The 23,057-nt window shown below is 39.6% G+C and overlaps 1 protein-coding gene across 1 annotated transcript in view; it reads right to left on the bottom strand.

Moving 5' to 3' along the window:
- The window catches only part of RTF1 (RTF1 homolog, Paf1/RNA polymerase II complex component), a 29,216-nt gene extending 7,012 nt beyond the window's left edge, over nt 1-22,204 (bottom strand). The window contains exons 1-13 of the mRNA XM_085305505.1: nt 22,142-22,204; nt 20,673-20,783; nt 12,391-12,538; nt 10,662-10,866; nt 8,240-8,354; nt 6,594-6,705; nt 5,586-5,721; nt 4,760-4,937; nt 3,558-3,640; nt 2,291-2,378; nt 2,096-2,203; nt 1,435-1,512; nt 91-212 (exon numbers count right to left, since the gene is read on the bottom strand). Of these exons, the coding sequence (XP_085161631.1) occupies nt 91-212; nt 1,435-1,512; nt 2,096-2,203; nt 2,291-2,378; nt 3,558-3,640; nt 4,760-4,937; nt 5,586-5,721; nt 6,594-6,705; nt 8,240-8,354; nt 10,662-10,866; nt 12,391-12,538; nt 20,673-20,783; nt 22,142-22,204 (1,547 nt within the window). The remainder of the gene's footprint in view (nt 1-90; nt 213-1,434; nt 1,513-2,095; nt 2,204-2,290; nt 2,379-3,557; nt 3,641-4,759; nt 4,938-5,585; nt 5,722-6,593; nt 6,706-8,239; nt 8,355-10,661; nt 10,867-12,390; nt 12,539-20,672; nt 20,784-22,141) is intronic.
- Between the last annotated feature and the right edge of the window lie 853 nt (nt 22,205-23,057).

The following is a 23,057-nucleotide window of genomic DNA, read 5'->3' as shown; positions in this document are numbered from 1 at the left end:
ACCTTGCAATTAACTCACTACTACACTAGTTCCTCCTCATTCTGTATCCCGATTGATACCGTTTTAGAAAGTTCCCAGTATCTTYCTTACCTGATGGCAGAAATGTTTTTTGTTCGTTGACGATCCAGGGCCTCTGCTCTCTCCTCAAGTTCATTAAGCTGATCTTGAATTTGTTTGGCCTTATCTTGGTCCCCCAAGTCCTCAGCCATGGCCTTCAACCAAACAGTAACTCATTAGGCACAACTCTAGTACAGAGCTAGTCAGAGAAACGAGGGACAGATCCATGAATCAACCAGCTAACCCTATTCCAGTTACAAATGTTCTACACCATATGGTAAGAATACAACAAGAAGCTAAACTGTACTTATAGATGGAAGCAATGAAAGAGAGACTACTTATGCTCTTAAAAGAAAGAAAAAAAAAGAGAAAGAAAAAACACTTCTGAAAAACCTTCAAAACCCTTGAAACTACTGAAGACTTAGAAACACCAGTCCCAGCATCAATAGGAAAAATAATCAGTGAGATGACTGAAGTTATAGCTTTGATTAAATTTTAATGCTGATATTACCAGCCCAGGAAGAGAGTAATTATTTCTGCAACTGTCATTGCCACTTTGGAGAGTCTGAATCTTCTCACTGCAACACTAGATAAGTAACAGTAGCTTACTATGCCACCTGGTGACAACAGAGAGCAACTGCAATCTTCCACAATGGAAAACTTGYGTATTTGTGCACAGTAAAATGGTTACTAAACAACGCAGCTAAGGCAAAGAACATGAACTGCTTTTATCGTATTTGAAGTATGAATGGCTTGAAAAAGGTCTACACAAACAAAAAATGCTATATCAGTCTTTATCTTCAGAGATACTTATGATTGCTCCTTTACTTGACTTCTGGGCTTTGACTTCTSAAGTAGAATACTCAAAGCCCTGCACTGTTAGGGCTGTTCATTCCAGGAAGCTTACATGTAAGAGCAGTCCAGTGGCAAGTAAATACTTCAGCAATGTAYTCTTTTCAGTACAAATTACTGCCCCCCTGCCAAAAAGTGGCGATTCAGTTACACTGGGTAAAAAGACAATTCAACACATGTCCTTTTCTTCCTTCAAAGGAGAAAGAAAAAGAATTTAAGTCTCTAGTGTTACTTGGGGATACCCTGCAAAAAAGAAAATGAATTTCTACAGCAAACCAACTTAAAAGTTTCTTGTCCAAAAGATAAAGAATAGCTAGAATATTTGGAAGTTGCTCATAGTGAAAGAACTTAATAGCTTAAACAGGGTTCCAAGTATTCTGAACYCAGCAATGAACCTTGAGATCAGCCTTTTAGCTGCATAATTARAGTCAAGCTTACTGCTGACTACTGCCAAAATCCAGTTCAGCTTCAGTTCTTCAAAATGAAAGACTGCATTAAATTTGCAGGCATCATCCCATCTCTCACCTTCTCCTTTAAAAGCTGAGTTTTCTTCATAGCATAATTTGGAGGAGCTTTCCTGAATCTTTCCTTCTCTTTCACAATCTGTAAGATGCAAAGAAAGCAGTAAAGATATGCTGTTATTAAGTGACTATTTCAGTACTTGGACACAAGTAGTAACAGATCAGTACCACCTAAGAAATGTGGTTACAGCCACAGAACTTTACTCGTGCTCTTTCTCTGCTGGATTTTTTAATTTTCCACTTGGTAATAAGTTATAGCTCTACTCCCCTCATTTATGACCAATAAAACACCACCCTGACACTGATCACATTTGGTCAGTATTTAGCAAGTAAGAAGCTGCAGAAACCATGATAACTGCATCTATTACGACACTATTAGTTTTTCAGAACTTGAAAACTAGTTCTTACTCAAGTTGGGAGTTCAGAGCTCTGCAAGACAAGTTCTAAATGAGGGAATAGGACACTGGGGTCAAGTAGAGTGAGCACTGAACAAGAGTTAGATCACTGAGCTACTCTATCCAGTTATCTGACTTCACATTGAGCCTTTTGCTTTCATTTTAGTAAGCAGTTACCATGATCATTTTGCTTTGGAAGAGCTAATGCTCTGCTCCGAGTTCCTGTTACCTCTAAGCACTGTCATAGCCCCACTAAAATACACTGTTTACCTCCTCAATGTCCTGGTCATTGAACTTGTAGTTGAGGGCTTCTTTGATGGACATTTCCTTCTTGTTTATCTCATCTAGTGTGGGTAGCTGCATCCCAGCAGAGAACATCTGGGCACAGGTGAAAGAGGTTACTTTCCACTTAAAATATCCTTGACAGAAGGCTTCTGGGAAGAAACTAAGTTCTGGCAAACTTACCGCTTCCTTCCATTTCATGAATTCACTTTCAGTAAATTCCTGATTTGAGACAAACTCCAAACGAAATACGCGCTGATCACTGCCATGCCTGCAACATGAAAATGTAACAATATGGTTCTGTGACAGCAGAGCACTGTGATCTGGATCTATAGGTGTAAGCAGATTTGAGGAACCCAAAATCATGTTAGAGACAGTAGAGGCTACTCTTCTGGTTCACATGCTATCTACTTCAAACATGCCAACTACTGTTCAGGAGCTTTAGACTGACATCAGTACCAAGTGACAGTGAGTCTGCAGGAAACRGTCACCCAGCTGTAGCAGTAATAGGTCTGTTTGTCTCCTGCTAGAGCTACCTCACACCTAGTCCTTACACACCCCATTTGGTGACTCCTTGCATGACCTTCAGAAACACAGGTCTCTCACTTTCCGCTTTGGTCAGTAGAAGTAACTTTTAAACAGGACTTAATTACATAACGCTGAAACCACCCCCTATCTAATTTCTCATTCACCAGCAAGTCAAGAACCAGAAATCCTTAAAAAAACATTCTGCTGAGCACTTCCTTTGGCAATACCAGCTAAACTACTACTACTGAGCACTACTAAAAGCTAGCTGTCAATGGTGCAAAACTCAATTTAGACACAAAGCTCTCTTCTGAAAGCACGAGCCTTTAACAGCCTAAGCAGCTACTAAATATCACAATGCATTTAAGACTCTGTTACTCCAAGCACGCACCTCTGTCCATTTTCCTCATCTGTTCCTGCTTCACTCAAATAGTTAACATCTTGTCATCCTGCCTCATCAGAATGTTTTCTATTGCAACTACTAGCCTGCACCTCATGATATTTATAACAGCCACAATAACAATTGAGAAATCTGATGCTATGTTTTGCTTCCTCCCTCCAAAGTGCTGTTCATGCCGTAACACAAAGGCATATGTAGTTGGTTCTGATGCAAGTGACGTGCATTTCTAACACCCAATTTTAATAATGGTGGAGAAAGATAGAAAAAAAATATGGCAAAGCCCAACAAGTACACACAAACAATCCTGGGTTACCAAAGCAAACGAAATGCTCAGATGTCAACACAATCACAGGTCCTCTGGTGAGACTTGTCATTTCACTACACCTTAAGTGGGAAAAAACCTTCAAACAAAGTGTAATAGCAAGATCCACTCTCCTGCTTAGCTCTCAGCTCCAAACCACAGGTGGAACATCCTTTAAAAGACACATTGATGCATGACCTGTGAGTATTACTTTGATACCTTACCGCAACTGCAGTCCTTTATTTGTCCGGGTACCACCAAGCTGGTAAACTTTTGCAGTCTCTACCACACCAGTTATTTCAGCGACCTATATCACAAAGAAAAATACACAAGAGAATGTCAGAGGCTGTTTTTGCTCCTAGAATATATTTAAACCCTTTCACCAGGGATCAGAAAACATAATCCAAGTAACAATTCTAATTACACCAAGGAAAGCGTAACTTTTCAGTGTATATTATCAGATACTAAATTAGTTGCTTCATACATCACCTTTGAGTTGGTAAGTAATATTATAAAAATTCCATCAAGCTTTTGGATATGTTCTCAGTTCTACCTTCCTACCAAATGATGTGCATCTTCCTACATTTCCTATTATCTTTTCAATTGAGTACACTGGTTTTGGTTAGTGTATCTTTCAAATAAAATACACTCAGTGCTGCTCACATACTAGACATAGCTCCTCTGAGCACATTTTTAAAGCAATTTTAGAGAATACTATTGCATGCTACGATTGTGCAGTTACAGTAATGAAGCAGAACAAAACTGCTTCTCAATCACCACCTCTTCCAAAGAGCACAGATACACTAGAAATACTTCGCAAAGCAAGAACTGAGACCATGCAGTAAGAATAACTTGGGAGCATTCCCAGAAATAACAAGTGAATGTTACTCATCCTTACTTGGTCAAGGCAGAGTACTGAACTCTAGTTTGTAAGAGATGAAAAGGCAGGACAGCATAAACAGGAGCCAGAAGAACAGGCTTTCTTAGCACTTTCTCTCTCTCTCTCTCTCTCATATACTGTGATACATATATCTGTACCAGTGTACATAGATATACACTAGATACCTATCCTTCACAGTATACGGCATACACCACTACATATAAGGATGTATAATCACTATATATAGCAATATATCTATCTATATATACAGACAGACAGATACATCGCTGCATATAACTGCATGGCAAAAATCAGCTTGATTTAAAGGTTAATAAACTGTTTCCATCTCTTCACCTAGCTGGTCCCACAGATTTTTATTTTTAAAGCAGTCTCCTCCACTTCTGCACTGATTATGTTTTCTATTTATAATCAATCTTTTCATATTAATTACCCAAATGACCACAGGTACTATTCCTGAGAACTGCTAAGTAGCAAATATTATGTCACAACACTAGAAATAACTACATCGCTTGGAACTAAACTCACCCGATAAACAGGCTTACTATTGTGATTTCCAATGCCAATACGGACAAAGCAGCCAGTGACCGTCTTGGCAAAGAAGGGCATGTGACACCAGCGTTCCAGCTTGTGTCGCGATAACCGTACTCTGTTGAGTTCTTCAGGTAAGGATACTGGCTGGGATTTAGGAGGAATTTCTTCTTTTCTAGTTTGGGAAAGATGAAGGGGGGGGAAACATATTATCAAACAAAAAGGTTCTTGAGCAAGGTGCAGTGTAAGTGCCAACTATTTAGAATACTATTAAAGAGAATGACTCATCATACACTAGTTGACTGTAGGTAGACAAATATAGCATTCACAAGAAAAGACCCGATTCAGAGTCCCTGTGAGTGGAGTTTTTACCCACTGCTACAACAAAGCATAAACACTCAGCTGCATCAAGGCAATTTATAGGCCAATGCTTCAAGATAAGCTGGCACAGCTCCAACTTCCTACTGATAGGCCAGRCTATAATCTGCATGGGTTCTGCATGCAAATTACACTGCATACAGTACTCAACTGTATGAGTACACAAACTTGTAAACAATTTCCACTTACAAGYRAGAATCAAAGCAACAGCAGGGAATGGAAATCACAAACCAGTCCAAGATAAATCAGTYCCAGCTATGATTCATAAGCTGAATGACCCAAATCTGAATGCTAAGTGTTCTACAGATGCCCAAAGGTAAAGCCACCTGAGACACACTGATTTGCCCTCAAATAATCTTCAAGCAGTACATGTCCGCATAAAGTGGATGTGTGTCATCTTAAATACACAATTATAGTAAATCACAGTCCAGTGTTTGTTGCTTACTCTTCTTCTTCATCAGAAGATGAAGATCTAGATGAGCGATCACTTTTTTCACTAGACTTATCATCTTCCTCCTCCTCTTCATCATCAGAGTACACTTCACTGGTTTTTAATGGCTGTTTCTTTGCAAGCAGTTCAGCTGGGAGAATAAAGAGMGAGAACAAAGACAGGCAAGTTGTGATTTTTCACAAAATCTTTTCAGAGCTGAAACTTTACTGTTCTATAAAAAAAGGGGAAGCACAACTAGATAACTGGTAATTGTATGTGAGAAAGATGTACCATATATTTAAACCCACCTGTAAGCTAAGTACTCCGTTGTATATATTCAAGCAAAGAAATCAGAGTATCCAAAAGCATCTTAACCTCAACTGTACTTATCTTCAAACAGTCTCTTAACTTAATTGCAACTAGCAATACAAGATGGGCATATCAACTGGATATACAATTAATATGAACAGACAGTTCAAATACTTGATTTTCTTTTTTTCCCTTGCAAAATAACAGTGGCTAGAACAATTAAAACCCGTTAGGAGAAAAAAAAGGAAAAAAAAACGAAACCAAGGTTGCATCAATAGCCTGTCAGGAACGACAAGATCACNAAAAAAAAAAAAAAAAAAAAAAAAAGCAAATACAGTCACAACAGTACAAGTATCAAATATGGTTTGGATGGTTAACACATCAGATAACAGAAACTAAGTGACCAGTTCAAACACACGAACTGAATATTACTAAGTGCCACTCGACGGACAACAAAGAAAGCTTGCCTCTATCCCTTACCCCCCACATCATTCCTTAAGAGGGGAAGAAAAAAATAYAAGTAAAAATAGACACAACAGTGCCCAATGATACCCCAGGTGGCCAATTTGGTCCAAAGACGAAAGAAAACAGACATGGAGTTCATTCACTCCAAGATGTGCCAAGGTCAGGACTGTAGCCTTAATTACAAATAGGTAGTACCACTCGCAAAACATTGTGAATTTTTTTGAGATATTMATATAATCAACAGCATACCTGTTCTGTTCTTCCTTTTCTCTCTTTCTGCTTTTAGTTCCTCCATTGCCTGAGATTTCTTGTCTAGTTTCTCATCTCGCTTTGATCGCCGCTCTTTGTTGTGTGACATGACCTGAAAAATACGCATAGAAAGTGCCTCAACACCAACATCCAATTCATAAATTAAAATGAATTAAGACTAAGGTTGTTCGCATGCTTTAAAAACTTTTTCAAAGGAAATCACTAAAACTCAATTTTGAAATAATTTTTCCAAGATTTTGTTTTCCCAGAGGCTAGGAGGTGTGAATCTCCTGAAGTATATTTCTTTTTCTACTTGGTAGCAGAAATGAAGATAAAATAAGTTAATTGATTTCAATACTAAGTTTTAATCTCAAAACTCTTCCTTAAATCTAAAAGGACGACAAGAGAAATAAAATGGAAGTAATTATGTGACTAACGAGTCATGAGGAAAACTTGAAAATATTATTCTCATTAATTGGCCTCAAAGAAGGAAAAGCCAAAGACCTCTATTCTCATTCAGTAGCAAAGGAAAGCGAGGAAAGTTCAGTTAAAATACTTAATGCAAAATAAATGTGGGTGCAAAATCTGCAATGTGCATCTAAAATGTTGTAAGCCTTCTAATATTTTTTTAAACAAGTCTACTAGAAGATTAATTCTGTGCTGCTTGATTTTTCTATAATAAGCACTAGAGAAAGTCATTTGAAATAAATAATTTTTGGAAGGCACTGTAGAACTCTGCATATATATACACAGAGTAAAGTGGAGTGAATCTCATCTCACTATCTCTCTTAACAGATGCCTGAAGGAAATCTCAACTCATACAGCTTGATTTAAATGTTAGACTTCTATTTCATTAGAAGATAACATGGGTTGAATTGCCCTTTGGAGATGCCCTTCTTTACTGCACAGAGAGACAAGCGACAACAAGTATAAACAACCACCTAGTTCTTAGATGGCTAAAGTTAGGTGAATCCCATCCTGTGCTGGGAGCCTAACTGCCCAGAATCTCTAGTTAAGGGAGGGATCTTACCATTACAATTCAGTAACTGAACTGTAGCTTCAAATGACATGGGCCTCACCCCACAATTGCTACTGTCCTCTTTCTACAGGAGGTAGAGAAAACTATGGAACTACTTACTTCTGTTTCTCCTGTATTTCAAATTTCTCCTTCACACCTCTAGCAGTAAATATTCTTTCCACTGTACACCTCCTCAGTCCCCCAAAAAGTAATTCCTGCTCTGTGCTCTCAAAAATTTCACTTGAAAGTAAGGCCAGAGTATGAGAAGTTTGAAACTGAATGCTAGAAGACTAAAATATAAGAAACTGCAAAAGCTTGCCTTAGTGTTCCCATATGGAAGGATTATCACAGCCACTATAGCTATAGCTACAACTTTTTTTTTCCCCGCATTTTTCATTGAGAGAAGTTATCAGTGGACCCCTCAGCAAACCAAACATGTTAATCTGCTTTTAAGTGAACTGAAAAGGTTAAACATAGCTTGAACATATAAATGAACCAAATTCTGAGTTGCCCACCATGCTGCTTGACATTTCTAGGGGAAAAGGTCATGGGCAGGGAGAGGCAGCATTCCATCTTCTACTGCCACAGGAACAGGGCTTGTTCCAGTAAGGACAGTTTCATTTCCTACCTGCGATTCCTGGATCTGTGTGAGCTTTTTCTTCTCCTGTTCTTCCTCTTGCTTTTTCTTTTTCTCTTTCTTTTCTTTCTTTTTTGCTGTTTTTAGTTTTTTCTTGATTTCAAATCTGGTATCAAATGTTGAAACAAAAAGAAAGTGTATTAAAGGATGCTCCCGCCCTGAGTGAGCAAAGTATCGTTCAGACACTACCTCAGCTTTGGTGTCAGGAGACTGCAAGGAACACTTGCACTGCTTGCCCCAGACCAGCAACTCTTTAACCCTACCTGCTACACTGGTCACCTTGCCCTCTGAAGAAAAATAAGATGAAAGAAAGCTAAGCACAGAAAAGTGCAGGTTTATGGAAGATGCAAACTTGTCCTTATCCCATCTTCACCTTTGCCAGTGTAGTGACCATGGCAGGTTGTCCCCAAGTATAAAAAGTATTTCATGTCTTTTGAAACTCCACAGCTAAGAAAATTTAGTCATTCAAGCCTACTATCATGCTAACTTTTTCCTGCTTAAACTCCACCTTTCCACTGGCATTCCTTTGTGTAAGAAAGACTGCAAAGAAGCTATAGCAGTGTGCTACAGTATAGCTGCAACACATTCCATTAGACCTGGGCAGTTTCTGCAGTACAGCTTAGGCACTCYTCTTTCTACCTTCATTAAAATATATATATCACCCTAAAATCTCATATTCAGCCACTATACTCAGAAAAAGTAGTGCTTTGACTGGAACTATCCTGTGACAAATCCCACTGCAGCACGGACTGGTCATTGCTTTAGTGACGTATGCACATGGACAAACACATRAAAGTTCGACTTACAATAACTGAAATTTAAAATGTGTTATCCACAAACCTGCTACACAATCCACTCTTTTGAGTCCTTTACACCTGAATTTTGCAGACAAACTGAAGTGGCAGGCAAGCTTATTTCCCCTTATGCCTTTAACATGATGCATAACAGAGTATAGGCATTGCACCACACATGAGGTTTGCTATACACAGCAAAACATATGCTTAGATTGCATTTTGAAGATTTGACTTACCAGAAGGTAAATAACCCCCCACCCTCACCCCTTAATTCTACCTGTCAACCCCTCTACACGGAACAGGACAGACTTATTTAAGATTAGATCAGTAAAACTCAAGCCTAGATTGTTTAGCTTTTTCATATAAAGTATTCTCCAACTGTTTGTTTTAAAAGAAAAATTCAGTTACACTGCAACTCTGAATGCAATTCAAAAATATGATGGTCTATCTGATCTAAATGCTATCTTTCACCCATTTTGACCTTTTTGAGGAGGGCCAAAGACTAAAGGAAACATTGAAAGTAGTATTAAAAGCACATCAGTCAGTCAGAGCTCTCATGGCTTGGAGAAATCCGATAGTTGATTGTACTGACACGATTCACTAGACAGATGCCAGTCCTCTACAGAAATTTCTCAATAAAGAGTAGAGAAGAGAGAAAAGTCACTGAAAAGGAAGAAGTTGCAGAAAACTTGCCACATATAAGCCACAGTTTTTCCTGTTAGATAGACTGGAAATAAGTATCTTTAACCACAGCAGAGCTGGCTGACAGGACAGCATTCTAACAACAAAACAAAAAGCATAATCTCAAGACAGAAACCCACAATTAAACCCTTGAAAATGACATGTTTGAGACCACTGCTCCCTGTTTCAACATCTCTCTATTAGGCCCCCAACCAGCTTCAGACAGAGGCAATCCTTGCATTTCTCTGTGCTTCACCACCGGGTTTGAAAGATTCCACAACCTCAGATCCACACTGCACTTTGTTTGAACTGCCTTTTTCTAAAGTATCGATATGACAGTTAATATGGGTGCTGGGGGGGGGGCGGGGGAGAGAGATGTCCTCCTGACCATCCAGCATTTGAAGCAGTGATAGGTGCACTCAACAGCAGAGAAACTTTCAGAAGCCTGCTTGTGCAGTAAAGAATTCATGCTACGTACTTCTAAGAGAGCTTATAAGGAATATTTACACACAAAAAATATATCATGAAGCTTGATTCACATTAGAGTGCTGACTGCATACAGCCTTCGTACTTAAATAAAAATACAGAAAAGCTATCTGTAGAGAAAAAAATAAAGCATTCTTCTGGAAGATATTAAAACACAGGACAATTCCATCTCTCAATGTGATATTTATGAAACACAGAAGTTGCAACATGCTAGCTGCAAGTCAAAGAAACAGTAACTTCAGAGTTTAAGGTTTGCAACATTTACTTAATAGAAGTGAGAAAAATAGGTGTTTCAGACAATACAGAATACACAGGATTAACAATGAAGTATTGCATATGTTTCTGTTTTTTAGGATTTAGGTTTAACAATTCAACTCAATGATACATTGAAAAAGGACACAGCACCCTCTATGAATTTGCTATCAAATATCAATATATATATATATACTCACCTTCTCTTTAGTACTTCTCTCTTCTCTATCCGGTTAAACAACTCCTGCTCTCTCTCCTTCTCTGTCATTTGTTCCAGTCGAGCTCGGTCTTCCTCATCTCCCATCAGATCTTCCCCATATCCATCATGGAACTCCTCATCTTCAGATGAGGAATCTGAATCTGAGCTAGATGAGGAGCTGTTGCTTTCCGAATCAGACACTTCTCCTGAAAAAGAATCACAAGGCAGTCAGATTCAACTGGGGCAAAGCCCAATCTCTTCAGTGTAGCATGTTAACAAGGGGCATCAAGAGTGAACTTTATACTCCTCTTCCACTGTACTAAGAGCATACCTATTATGAAAACTACAGCCAGGGGAAAATACTTAATTACTACAGGATGTGTGTGCTACAAAGAGAGAAATAAGCATGACGAAAAACATTAAAAGTGGTACTACACATGAACACAAATTGGGTCATGAAATAAAAATTCTTAGTAGAACAACTGACTTCTGAGAGCCCTTGTGATTAGTGTTAAAGGTTAGATTTCTATGCCAACATGCTTGTGTCACTTAGAGGCAGCTTGCACATACACAGCTTTACCAGCGTGTGTGCACCTCAAATGGCACTACACACCAATGCCACTACTCCTCATTAGAGCAGCCTGAAGAGTCAAAATTTGTGGTTTGAAGATTGCAACAGTATCAATCGTTACAACCCAGATCAAGATTGAAACACACCACCCTGGGAACTGGCAAAGCCATGACACTAGGTGCACTACTGTAAAAAGTCCTCCCCAGTTTACACACTGGTGTAAGAAACAGCTGTCTCCCTGTGAACATTCAGTCACACCACCTTTCCACTTGACCTAAGTCCAAGTGCTTTGATTATCTTGCCTAATCAACTATATTACATCAAATCACAAAAGCATAGATACTGAGATTCTTTCCTTCAGTTTTGTTCTAGTCTCACTATTTTTGGAAAGCTTCCAGTTTTGCAAGCTTACTCTGACTTTGTATGCACTTGCAAGTAAAGGTTTGCTCACTTCATGCTTCAGTCTGTCTCAGCTGTGCTAAGTTACATGAAACTGCAGGCTTCTTCATACTCTAACTTTATTGCTTTTTAGAATCAACTGAAATCATAAATAAAAGTTCCTGTTTTCTTTCCTGRTTTCATCATGACTATGTAGGTTTGTGGGAGGTTATCTGGCATAAGAACAGATTCAATGCTTGTGTAAAAAATATCTGGTGAAGTTACCGTTATGATTTTTCTTCTTCAATTTCAGTAAAAACATGCAAGAATTCCAATTTGGAGCAACTGTAAAATAATCTCCCATTTGTACCATGCATGCTWTACACCTTTCCCTTCATTGTAAGAAATTTGAGAAGGAAAAGACATCAATAGGAATAAAAGAAAATGCAACTCACACTACAAGTAGGACAAGCTAGAAGAAAAAAAAAAGAAAAAAAAAGAATTTTCTAGAAGAAAATCAAATAATTAAATGTTAAACATTCTTCTGTTGAAGCAGTATTGCATTTTTAATAGAGTACTTAGAGCAAGCTAAATTAAATTACATATTTKAAGGTCAACTTTAAGCTATGGCAAGTCTAGAAGCTATCCAGACTTCTGCTAACAAAGGAAGCTCTTTGAAAGTAATCTTTAACACCACCAACATTTTATTCTTCAGTGTGAAATGACCTAATTTCACTGAGAGCTGTGCTGTGAGTATCTACGTGCACATGTGTTATCTTACCCTCTTCAGGTGCCGAGCTCTCAGCTGAGCTGTCTTTATCTGAGCTGCCTGAAGAGGCAGCTTTGTTTGTCTGTTTCTTCATGGCTCCTTTCTTCTCCGCCTTACCCGCTTTTCCCTTCTTTTTATTTTTAGAACCTCCAACAGTCCACTGCAAGGAGAGACACGAGGAAGATATCATGACACAGGAACATCACTCCCCTCTCCCTGCTCCAAAACACTGCAGTGAAAGCAATTGAGAAACACTTGAATACCTGACAGCAACAAATCAATGATACAGGCGGGAAATGAGGCCCATAYGAAACTTGTCATACGAAAGTAATTAACAAGATCTTCATCAGTTATTAGTGCAAGCCAACAGCTGGTAGGATGCTCCTTTGAAAATGAAGACAGACCTCAGAATTTAGGGTCTGTAATATCCAACAGAAGAAAAAATTCATAGGAAAACAAAATAACAAGTCTTTGGCTGTGTTTGTAAAGGTTTGCTTCTGTTTCCTACTATTAAACAGAAGCAGCAACAGATGTGCTTCCAAAACCAGCTAAGTCAAGAGCAGATTTTAGATTTCCACAAAGGCACACCAGTTACATACATCAGTCTTTCAGAAATCTCAGTTTTAAAAGTACACAGCATCTGTATAATTTTAGGCAAAAAAACTCACTCAAACTGTAGTGCCACTGACTGCACYTATGTACAACGTACAAGCTGGAACCAAATCAAAATCACCAAAATCAGAAAAAGCAAGTGTCTAGTCTTAACTTTCTCTTAACATCATATCATGCTTGGACTGCAGCACATATAACACCATACACATGTGGGCATCAACTTTAAACATCAAGCACCCTGGAGAAGCACTAGTATTTATCTTACAATGTGACTTCTTACTAGAATGTTTCATTGTCCCAATTACCTGGTAAAAGCCAGAAGACAACAGAACAGTTGAGGATTGTCTATGCACGATTTAAATCTTAAAAATATTTTGTACTGCACTACCTCTCCAGAAGTTCTCCAAATTGAAAATGTTTCAGAATAAGACAGACAGTTTATTTTTAAGTAAAGACATTTAGAATATTCTCCTCCTCATACCTGTATATTGCTCTTATCTTCATGCACCTCACCATTTGTTCAAGTATCCAATCTACTCAAGAAAAATCTTAATTCAAATGAGCAAATATCCTATTTATGCTATATCAATAGCATAACTGCTCTAACTGAGGAGGAAAAARAGTCTTCTATCTGACTTCAAGGGCACATAAATCTCAGGCTTCTCCCCCAACTCCCTTTCTGGGGCATGAATCAAATCCATCCCTCCAACGTTGACAGTTCCATCAAATCTGACTTCCTCTTCTGTCTAATTATGCACTGCCTTTAGAATATTTARACACCAGAGTCCTCTGAAAGCAACTCAGCTGTTCAGTTAGAAGCTACTACCTGRTCTACTAATACTGTTGGATTTACTGCCTTGTGATCACTGTCACACTCAGTCTTGTACCTCCCACATCTTCTTTAAGTGTCACCTGTGCATTCAAACTAATCAGCCAACTAATCCGTTAGAGGCCAGACAGAAGTTCTCTTTTCCAAGACAAGAATACAACCACCTTGCAGTGAACCTTTGATTGCAATCCATTACCCCGATCTGTCATGCTGCATAGAATTGGTAAGAAACTCTGCGCAGAAAGCATCTGACTGTACATCAGCCTGAGCTTGCAATCAAGTCTTCATTAGCTTTCACGTTTTACTTGCTGAATGTTGTAACATACAAGCTACCTGGCTTCACCAGTATTGCCAATAATATTTCTAGTCAACTATGCCCATGCAAATCAGTTAAGAACAAGCTTGTACTCAGTCTGAATCTCCTCAAAGCTCAGGGTTAAAGAACCACCTCTGATGTACTGCAGATTAAGATAGTATATTTTTGCTACTCGTTCAACAAGCTCACCTATCACTAGCATATCAGTGGTAACACAACAGTGAGAAAGTGAAACTAAATATCTGGCAGGGAGAAGCAGAGATCTSTGAGGCAAAGATGTACAAGTGCTTCCTCGCAGAGCTCTGCCACTTTTCTTCTTTTCACTGTTCTAGTACTGAGTTCTACCTTGCATCAGCATGCAGCTTAGCAAGAAGCACAGCAAAAGACATGTTACATCCCCAGAGCTATAACAAGGCCCTGACAGGTCACGCTGAGATGAAAGAAGATAAGATCAGATAAGAACAGTAGAATTTAAATGGTTAATAAAATGTTTAATAGCTGTAGGTATATGTGCTACAGATCACTGCTGTCTTTTACTCATAAGCAGTATTGTGGCAAGAACCTTGGGARCTTGGAAGACGGGACCAAGGAGAGAACTGCATGACACACCCTCTTGAATTAAAAAGTCTGCCCTAACCTAGGAAATTTCATTTTTGTTCCTATTCAGGATAACCTTAGCTTGAAGATTTCACCACTCTCTGTTCATGCAAATAACCTCTACATCTCTATAGTAAAATAACTGGTTGTCATTTCCTAGTTTCAGTGCTACCACACTGAAACTTTCTTCCTGATCAGTTTCTTCCTGATCTGTCTCAGGTGCTTCAGGGGTCACCCAACTACAAGGCTCTCAAGAATACCTGGTCATTCCTACTGCCAATACAGGACAAAATAAGGGTCAAACAAAGAGAGACAAAYGCACACACACAGTGCTAGGGCTCTTAGGCTCATGGTTTGCTCTGCTAGGTCAAGGAAACACTATACAAGAACCATCAGTTGTCACTTGGACGCTGAACGACTGGTCTGTATTATGCAGAGCAAGACTAGCTAGGCCTCCTCTTACAGCAGAGAAAGAGGTAACTGAGAGTAGCAGGTCTGGGAGAGAGACAATTCAGGAAAGCCRTGAGTTGCTTGGCAACCTGCCACCCAAACCAGAGTCTTAAGCCCCCTCCTCATGCTCTAGTACACCAGTAGGACTGAGAAAGGCAACAATATGTTTACATGTCACATCAAGTGAAAACGTGCACCAAGGTACAGTCAGCAGCATTTGTTTACTGTTTCCCTTCCCTTCATGCATCTCAAACAGCAAACAGTAACCACAGTTTCCAAAATCTGCCCTCTCTTGCAGCTTCTCCAGGCTCCTCCTTCCATGTTCCATGCAAGCAAAGCCAGGTAGCACTTCTCACATGCCATCCATGACYCTAGCACCTCCTTTAAACAGCCCCTCCATTCCCTGCTGCCTCCTGGACCACCATCTTTCCCTTCTATGGTTCCAGACACAAGTTAATGAACCCATGCAGAAGCATTCTGTAACACTGCTTTCTGATTATTATTTGGTACTAGGGAACAATAGAGCTTTATGGTTCAGTCACAGGAAGTAGCATTTCAATATTTCCTCTTGCTTCAAAAGTTCACCGCGCTGATCACCTAAGTGTTTCCCAAAGAAGCCCAAGTCACAGTACCCAGAACAGACTGCCAATAACAAAAAGCCATTAGGAACTAGGCAGATTTAAAAGTCAATTTCTGCAAAAGCAACTGCACACAAATCACTGAAGATCACCAAATCTGCAACATATTTCCACTGGGGAGATTAAATGAGATGGGGGGTGGGAAGGAGACTAACACACCACCAGGCAAGCTCCAACAGCACAGAGGACAGTAGAATTGTTTGCCCCTGTTGCTYGAATGGTCACTATTTTCTACTATTCATACAGTGCCTAAACCACTCACCAAGATTTTCCTTTGCAAGTAGTAGGTATTCAGTCTGCTTTTTTATAGTCATCTATCTGCAGAAATGCACAACTGAAGTTACCAGCCTGTCCTTGCCATATCCTTCCCTCCTGATTACGCCTTTTATAAGCAGAAAGCAAATTACACGCCACAATATTAAAGCAGAAGAGGTCCCTTACTGACATGCTCCTTTTCTGGGCCAGATAAACTTACATGCCATTCCATCACRGCAGCATACGAGCCCAAAGCTAGAAAGCATTAGACTAGGTTACAAACTTTCACCCGTTTTCTTCCATTAATACAGAGAAAGCAAAAGGCAGTCTTCCAGGCAAGTCAAACTGCAGCTTCAGACCCTCTGAAGACAACAGCAGGCAGCACAGATACTAAGATAAGAAAGCACTTGCTCTTTTCAGAGTGTCTCAAAGCTAGGAGAACTCCAGAGACAGCACTCCAAGAGCTACAAGGAAGGAAATATTCTCCGACTACTATTATCAATTGGCAAACATTAGCTGGGGTTAACAGAGGTTTAACCACTTCTCTGGATATTAGACTGTGCCTTACTTACACTATTACTGCTGGTTTCCAGCAAAAATTGCTCCCTAGGTAAAAGGAAATGTTCACTCAGTGGGRSACACACACACACACACTTAATTCTAATACCTACACCAGCCTCTTTCTGGGGTACCCTGCTCCACCTAAGAGCTCTTGCAGATTCATACCATGTAGTTCATGTCCCCAGAAGTTATCCCTACCCTAACTCACAGCTTAAGGAAAACGAAATTACCTACAGACGAAACTTCATATGTTCTATTTTGTTCCCAGCTGGCTCCCATTGCTTCTTTCTGCATGTTAGCCTCCACACAGACAACCTGCACTATTCAGATTTGCAATTGTACTTTGCGTGTTGGGGGTAGAGGGGAAGTATTTCTCTCTTTCATAAGGAAAGCTTTACTATTACACATGTTAACAGTTAGAGGAAAGAGTCTCCAACAAAAGTCAAAATTACAAAGCAGGCAGCCTACATAGCTGCTAGAGGAAAACTAAATCATACTCTGCTTCAAATTTCTTAAGCTTGAAAAATATATGGCAAAGACCATATATGGCATAGAACCCACTCAATCTTGGAGGTCTAATTAAGCAGTGCTATGAAACAAAAGCACAGGGGGAAGATGCTTACCACAGTAATCTCTACAAACCCACAGGAGGCACCCCCAAAACAGAAGGAAAACATGCAGTTTTCTGCTAATCTGTGGTTAGCCAAAGTACTCTAWCTTGAAATTCAGTAAGTAGATTCAAAGTTTTAAGCACCTTTCTCATAATAGAGATATAGTCTTCTAGGCAGACTACTATTCAGRATAGTCTTACTCACCAGCAGCACAAACACTTCCTACCTCTTCTTCTTTACCCCAGGTCTAAATTAGATCTTCAACTATGCTGTTGCCCACCAAATCTGCACATTTGAAATCAAAGGCCTAAACAGCTATTCTTCACTACACTCCAACCTACTACCAAGCACTCATGATTTAACTTTTAACGTCCAGAAGGTATCTTCCATTGTCACCTTATAGTTCTTAAGCAGCACAAACAAACCCTTTGCAACAATACGGCAAACGTCAGCATGAGTAGAAGGATACACAGACTTATCCTAGCATCACTGCTCTCTGTAAGAGATTTCTTCCTGTTGTGCTAGGAAACCTGGATGATCTGTAGCAGCTACACTAACATAAGCACAGAACTGAAAAGTACAATSTTGTCAGAAGTCTTACCTGTTTCTCCTGAATGGACTGTTGTTAGCAAAGCTGGTATAAAACAGACAGCAAGAACCCAGAATTAACCTAATGAAAGTTAAAACCACTACCTACCTAATGTCGTCAATAAGCAACGAGAGTATCTTTTCAGYAGACACTTACACCTCTGGCACAGTAGCCTCAGTGGTAATTTGGCCAACATCAAAATGGTTACRCGCAGCAGGCTCGTAACAATTTGACACAGTAAAGTGTTGGATGGTCATGGCCACATGCTTCTCTAAAGTTAAAGGAATCATGTGTCTCCAYATCTTTGCATCTCTCTGGGAAGGTGGTGCTTCTTATTGCAAAGCCCTGCAGTCCCTGCTAGTCATCTGAACAACAGTTTACAGTCAGTTCAGTCATATTTCTTCCATAGACCCACRAGAAGACAGTCCAGAGCATCCTTCCTACCTCATTGCCTGCAACTCATTTTCAGTCTCTAGGTCCTTAAAATGTTASGTAAGTCAGCATCCACATCATAAACACCTGATGTGGCTAAGAGCTTTCAAAGAAGTACATTCCCGCTGTAAGACATGACACTAAAATCTACTAAAATCACTTAGGCACCATCCATATAGACGTAGCATGATTTGTTTACACAATTATTCCATAATTCTAAAACACACTGTGTTCTCTGCACACCAACCCCACACACCATCACCAACTTTTTTTCTATGAAAATAGCAGAATGCAGTGTTTGGCCACTGAAGCAGAGATTCGGGCTCCTTTCCAGTACATGCAACATCGCAACTACACTGAAATGTTTAGTACTTGTCAGGAGCCACAAAGAATGCGCACATTGCAATACATGTGTGGAAGCACGGGAGTATGATTAAGTACATTTGCCCAGGGCAGCAATTTCCATGCTTCTGCCTCTGCTCCACATCCTGCAGCAAGCCCAGTAAATTCATTTTAGCTTTCAGAACACCTTCTTTCCCTGAATGYTGAGCAAACTTCAAACCAACCACAAGAACACTGAGCAAAACCAAAGTTGTTCAAGTAGGAATACAGRGAAGGTTGTCCAGTCCAGGTATGCATACAATCGAACGACTGTCAGAAGCAAAACTGTCATGACCCAGCCTGTCTCACTCTGCTATGACAAAAAGCAGTTCAGAATGAATATTTCAGGCACAGGAATAGAAACAAGTGCCCCAATTACCTCTTCTCTAAACCTTTCCCTCTTGCTGCATGGAGGTCAGAAAGAACAGMGTATCAATTAGAAGTGATACACAGATTAGAAAGATCAGAGTATCAGTTGCACATGGTGCAACAGAGATGCTACTTTATATGCACAAACCTTGCAAATGCACTCAGAACTGACTTTACAGACATTTGTTTTCCTGGCAAATTCATGAACAAAAACATTGTCATAGTCTGCCTCTCCATTCTATACAGACCTTATTTTTTTCAGTTTGAAAAACTACAAATAATATTATTTATTCTGTCAGTTTTCARAGATAAACACAAGCCATAGGACTCTACCATCAAGGTGCTCTCCACACTTAAGTCTACATTTAACAGACAAGTTGGTCTCCAAGCAGCTTAAAATAAGCTGCGTGCTGGCAGATCAGAACACACCAAGTGATAGACTGAGCAGTTACCTGATAACACATCTAGTATCTMGCTCATTCTTACTTTCCTCTCTCCTTATGTCTTAAGCATGTATTAGATAGAAATCACTAACTGTAGTATCAAAACATCAGCTACTCTTTTTAAAGAAGTTGACTGAAACAGTTTCGAATGTATTTATTTTAAACAACCTTCAGTAAGAAAACTATACTGTCACACTCTTTACAGGTACTGGAAGAATTCTGCTATACTGCCAAATGCTTAGCAGTTAATAGTTTCTTTGGCCTACATTATTGGCTTTCAAGATATCACAGAATAGTCCTACCGACGATTTCAGATGAGARAAGAAAAAAAAACGGGGGGTGGGAACAGCTCCTTTTTACATTTTTAAGGATGGATGGAATAAACCACCTCTCTGCATTGTGTAGAAAGCTTATAGCTCTATCTGTAACACTTCAAGAAAATGGTTTTATTCAAGAAGTTATATGACCAATTTGTCAGATCTGTTTTAATGAGTCAATTTCAGTTTTCATTTAAAGAAAGTAGACACTTTTAACCAGCTCTAGAACCTAATACCAAGAACATATAACAAAAAYACATCCAACAGCTAAGCACTGCTACAGAACAAACGAACAAAACCCCAGAACAAAGTAATTTTAAACTCTTGTTCTCYTCATTTTCTTCAAAAAATACCAATAGAAATATACTCTGTTGCACGTTCAGATGATCAGACAAGTTATTTCAAAGTGGAGTTCTGGAGAATCAAATTAGCTAAGTAGGACAGTTTTACCACCTGTAAAATAGTACCATCTGTCTTAGCCCTTCTCTCCTCTGAGGAATGAAGCTCTTTTCTAAAGCTCAAGGGAGAGAGGTTGTCTGTTAAGGGTCCAGCTTCAGCAGCTTTGCTGCATCTTCAACAACAGAAGCAACACTAGTTGCAGGCAGTTCACTGAACCATTCAGAACATGGGATTAAACTCACAAACATCAGATTAAACAGACAATCAACTTTGCTATAGACATTCAGACTATTTTGTATACAGTTACAATTTCAGGCTTGTTAATTACACAAAAAAGGTATTTCTGAGTACACTTGCTCTGGGCTTAATGGGCCTCCATCAGTTCCACTGATAACCAGTCCAACTTTGAGGTCAGCACACTGAATATACTTTCACTGCTTAGGTACACTCAGACAAATAACCCACAGTAATTCAGGGATAACAATGCAAACTCACCTCATCATCACTATCTGATGTCTCAGAGTCTGAAGATGCTGTAGGTTTGCTCACAAGTGGCTCCTTCTCTTCAGAGTCACTACGTTTCCGTTTGGCCAACGACAAGAGCTCCTAGTRTAAAATATACAGATGTTTGTTTTAAAATGCTGTCACTAGTTTTACCAATTCAGGTCAGTGCATATGCACCTTCTCTGCAATATTTSAGTATATCTCAGCAACATGATTATCCCTGCAGACAAGGGGAGAAAGACTATAAATGTTTTTAGACATACATGCATGTGTCCATGTATGTGTATATATACATACACACAATTTTAATACAGATGAGTGCTAGAAAAGATTTTGAAGGTAGCAAATCATAAATAGTAAGTATTACTACCATTACTTTAAGATAAACATCATGACAAGTTACTTTCAAAATCATGTCCAGGGCAGTGGTTTTTGGAGTGGGCAATAAATTAACAACACCAACCACATTGTGCAGCATTAATCAAAAAAGTCAAAGGTCTCTGAAAAATCTCATGCAAGCATCCTGAACAGTTTTCTTATTAAAAAAAAATTAGTGTCCTTTAAAAGGAAGATACYTTGTCACCACAATATCAAGGCTGATATATTTAGTTAATCTATTCAATTCCTTTTCACAGCCCCTATATACCCCAGAATGCACTTAAAGCTTTAGATACACACAGAGCAGGCATCAAGCTCAAAGTTTGTCAAACTAAATAATGCTGTTCTCCTTCAAAAGAAGGCACCCTCAAAGGCAACACACAGCAGCACAAAGATCTAAATGGCTCACAAATAATCCCATCATCTGCTGTTCATAGCTTCTTCAGATGACAGCAGCAGTAGTACAAAATAAACACATTCCTGAAGCTGCACTAATGTCTACGTAGTCCACAAAACATACTGTATTTTCAAAATTTTACTCTGGGGTTGATGAACCTTAGCTGTGAGCCTAAGCCACACCAACTTCTGCAGTCTTGGGAAGACAATACTAGATAGGTCTGCATGAGTTTCAGAACAGAAGATTATCTCCACAGCAATATGGATTAGAATTTAGCATCTCAAATGAGAACATAAATACTGCAGAAACCAATGGCCTAGGCTACTTACCAACACAGAACTCTTCCGCTAGTAATGACATTTTACAAATCTCTCTCTGAAGACTTGCAACATCAACAGAACACATTTATACASTGCAAAGTTCTCTCGAGGAAGCTCCTGATGCTTTCTATAATTGTTTTCTAGAATTGCCCTCTAACAACCATCTCTGAACAGTCCTTCAGCTCAGATTACCTGTCCACATGGTATCTGGGAGTATTTACTGCTGCCTTTATTCCAAACAATTTTCCTTTTTTCTTTCCACTCCTGTTCTGTCTGTTTTTCAACACACTATATTCAAAAAGCTCCTACTTCTTTGGTTCAACAAGTCAAGATTGCTACAGAAAGCTGTCAAACATCTAACTTACGGGGACGCCATTCAGCATACTCTCATAGTTAAAGCACAACACAAAAACATCTTTTATCCCCATAYGTGCAGACCCTTGCTGCTATAGCTGCTACAAACAACACCTTGGAGGAAGAAGCACAGACRGGCAGCTTTGATGCTACCACCTACTATCCAGGTGCAGCTGCAGAAGCATGTTTTCAGTGAACAAGGGAACAGATGCAGAACCAAGTAGCTATTCCTACTATTGTTGTTCTCCTTCCCTGATCTAATCAGGGGCTAGTCTGACTCTGTCATTTTCAGGCTCTGAAGCAACTACCAAATTAATGTACTAGCAACAAAAAGTTGACAGCCCTAGAGACTGAAGAGATCACCAACATCAGGGCATACTCTGCTCCATTGGATTTGACTGAAAGTCTCCAAATTGTCTTTTCCAAGGCTACAAGAGGTAAAACTATTCTCGAGCATTTGGGAGGTTTTATTTTTGCAACACAGCAACATTTACTAKACATAAAAAAGCCCTTAAGGTGCAGCACATAAATCCCATCAGGTATGTGGCTTCGGTACATTTRACCAGCCAAAGTTCCTCAGAGAACAAGCACAGCCACACAAGCCAGAACATACTTCACCTGTAAGGTCTTTATTTGCCATTTAAACCTCATCACGAATGACTGTTACACCGGGAAGATAAGAAGTGTCTGAAAGGAGCCCTCTCYAAAGAGGGGGGAGCTCTGACATGGCCAAATTGACACCAGACATCGAGTTTTCGGTCCCAGGAGAAGCCCTGAAGCTAAGTAACGATTTCCCCTTGCTACACCAGCAGGCTCCTAACCGGGAGCTGCCTCTCCCGCCGGGGGGCATGCGGCACTCCGCCCGGGCAGCGGCCGGGGGCGGCGGGACCCGACCCGCCGCTCTGCCTCGCGGGTCCCGCGGCGGCG

Source organism: Rhea americana, unplaced genomic scaffold, assembly GCF_003343005.1.
Source record: "Rhea americana isolate MKP2758 unplaced genomic scaffold, rheAme1 scaffold_102, whole genome shotgun sequence".
In the NCBI taxonomy this organism is placed as follows: Eukaryota; Metazoa; Chordata; class Aves; order Rheiformes; family Rheidae; genus Rhea; species Rhea americana.
Note: the sequence above shows the minus strand (reverse complement) of the source record. Positions and strands in the feature narration are given on the sequence as shown.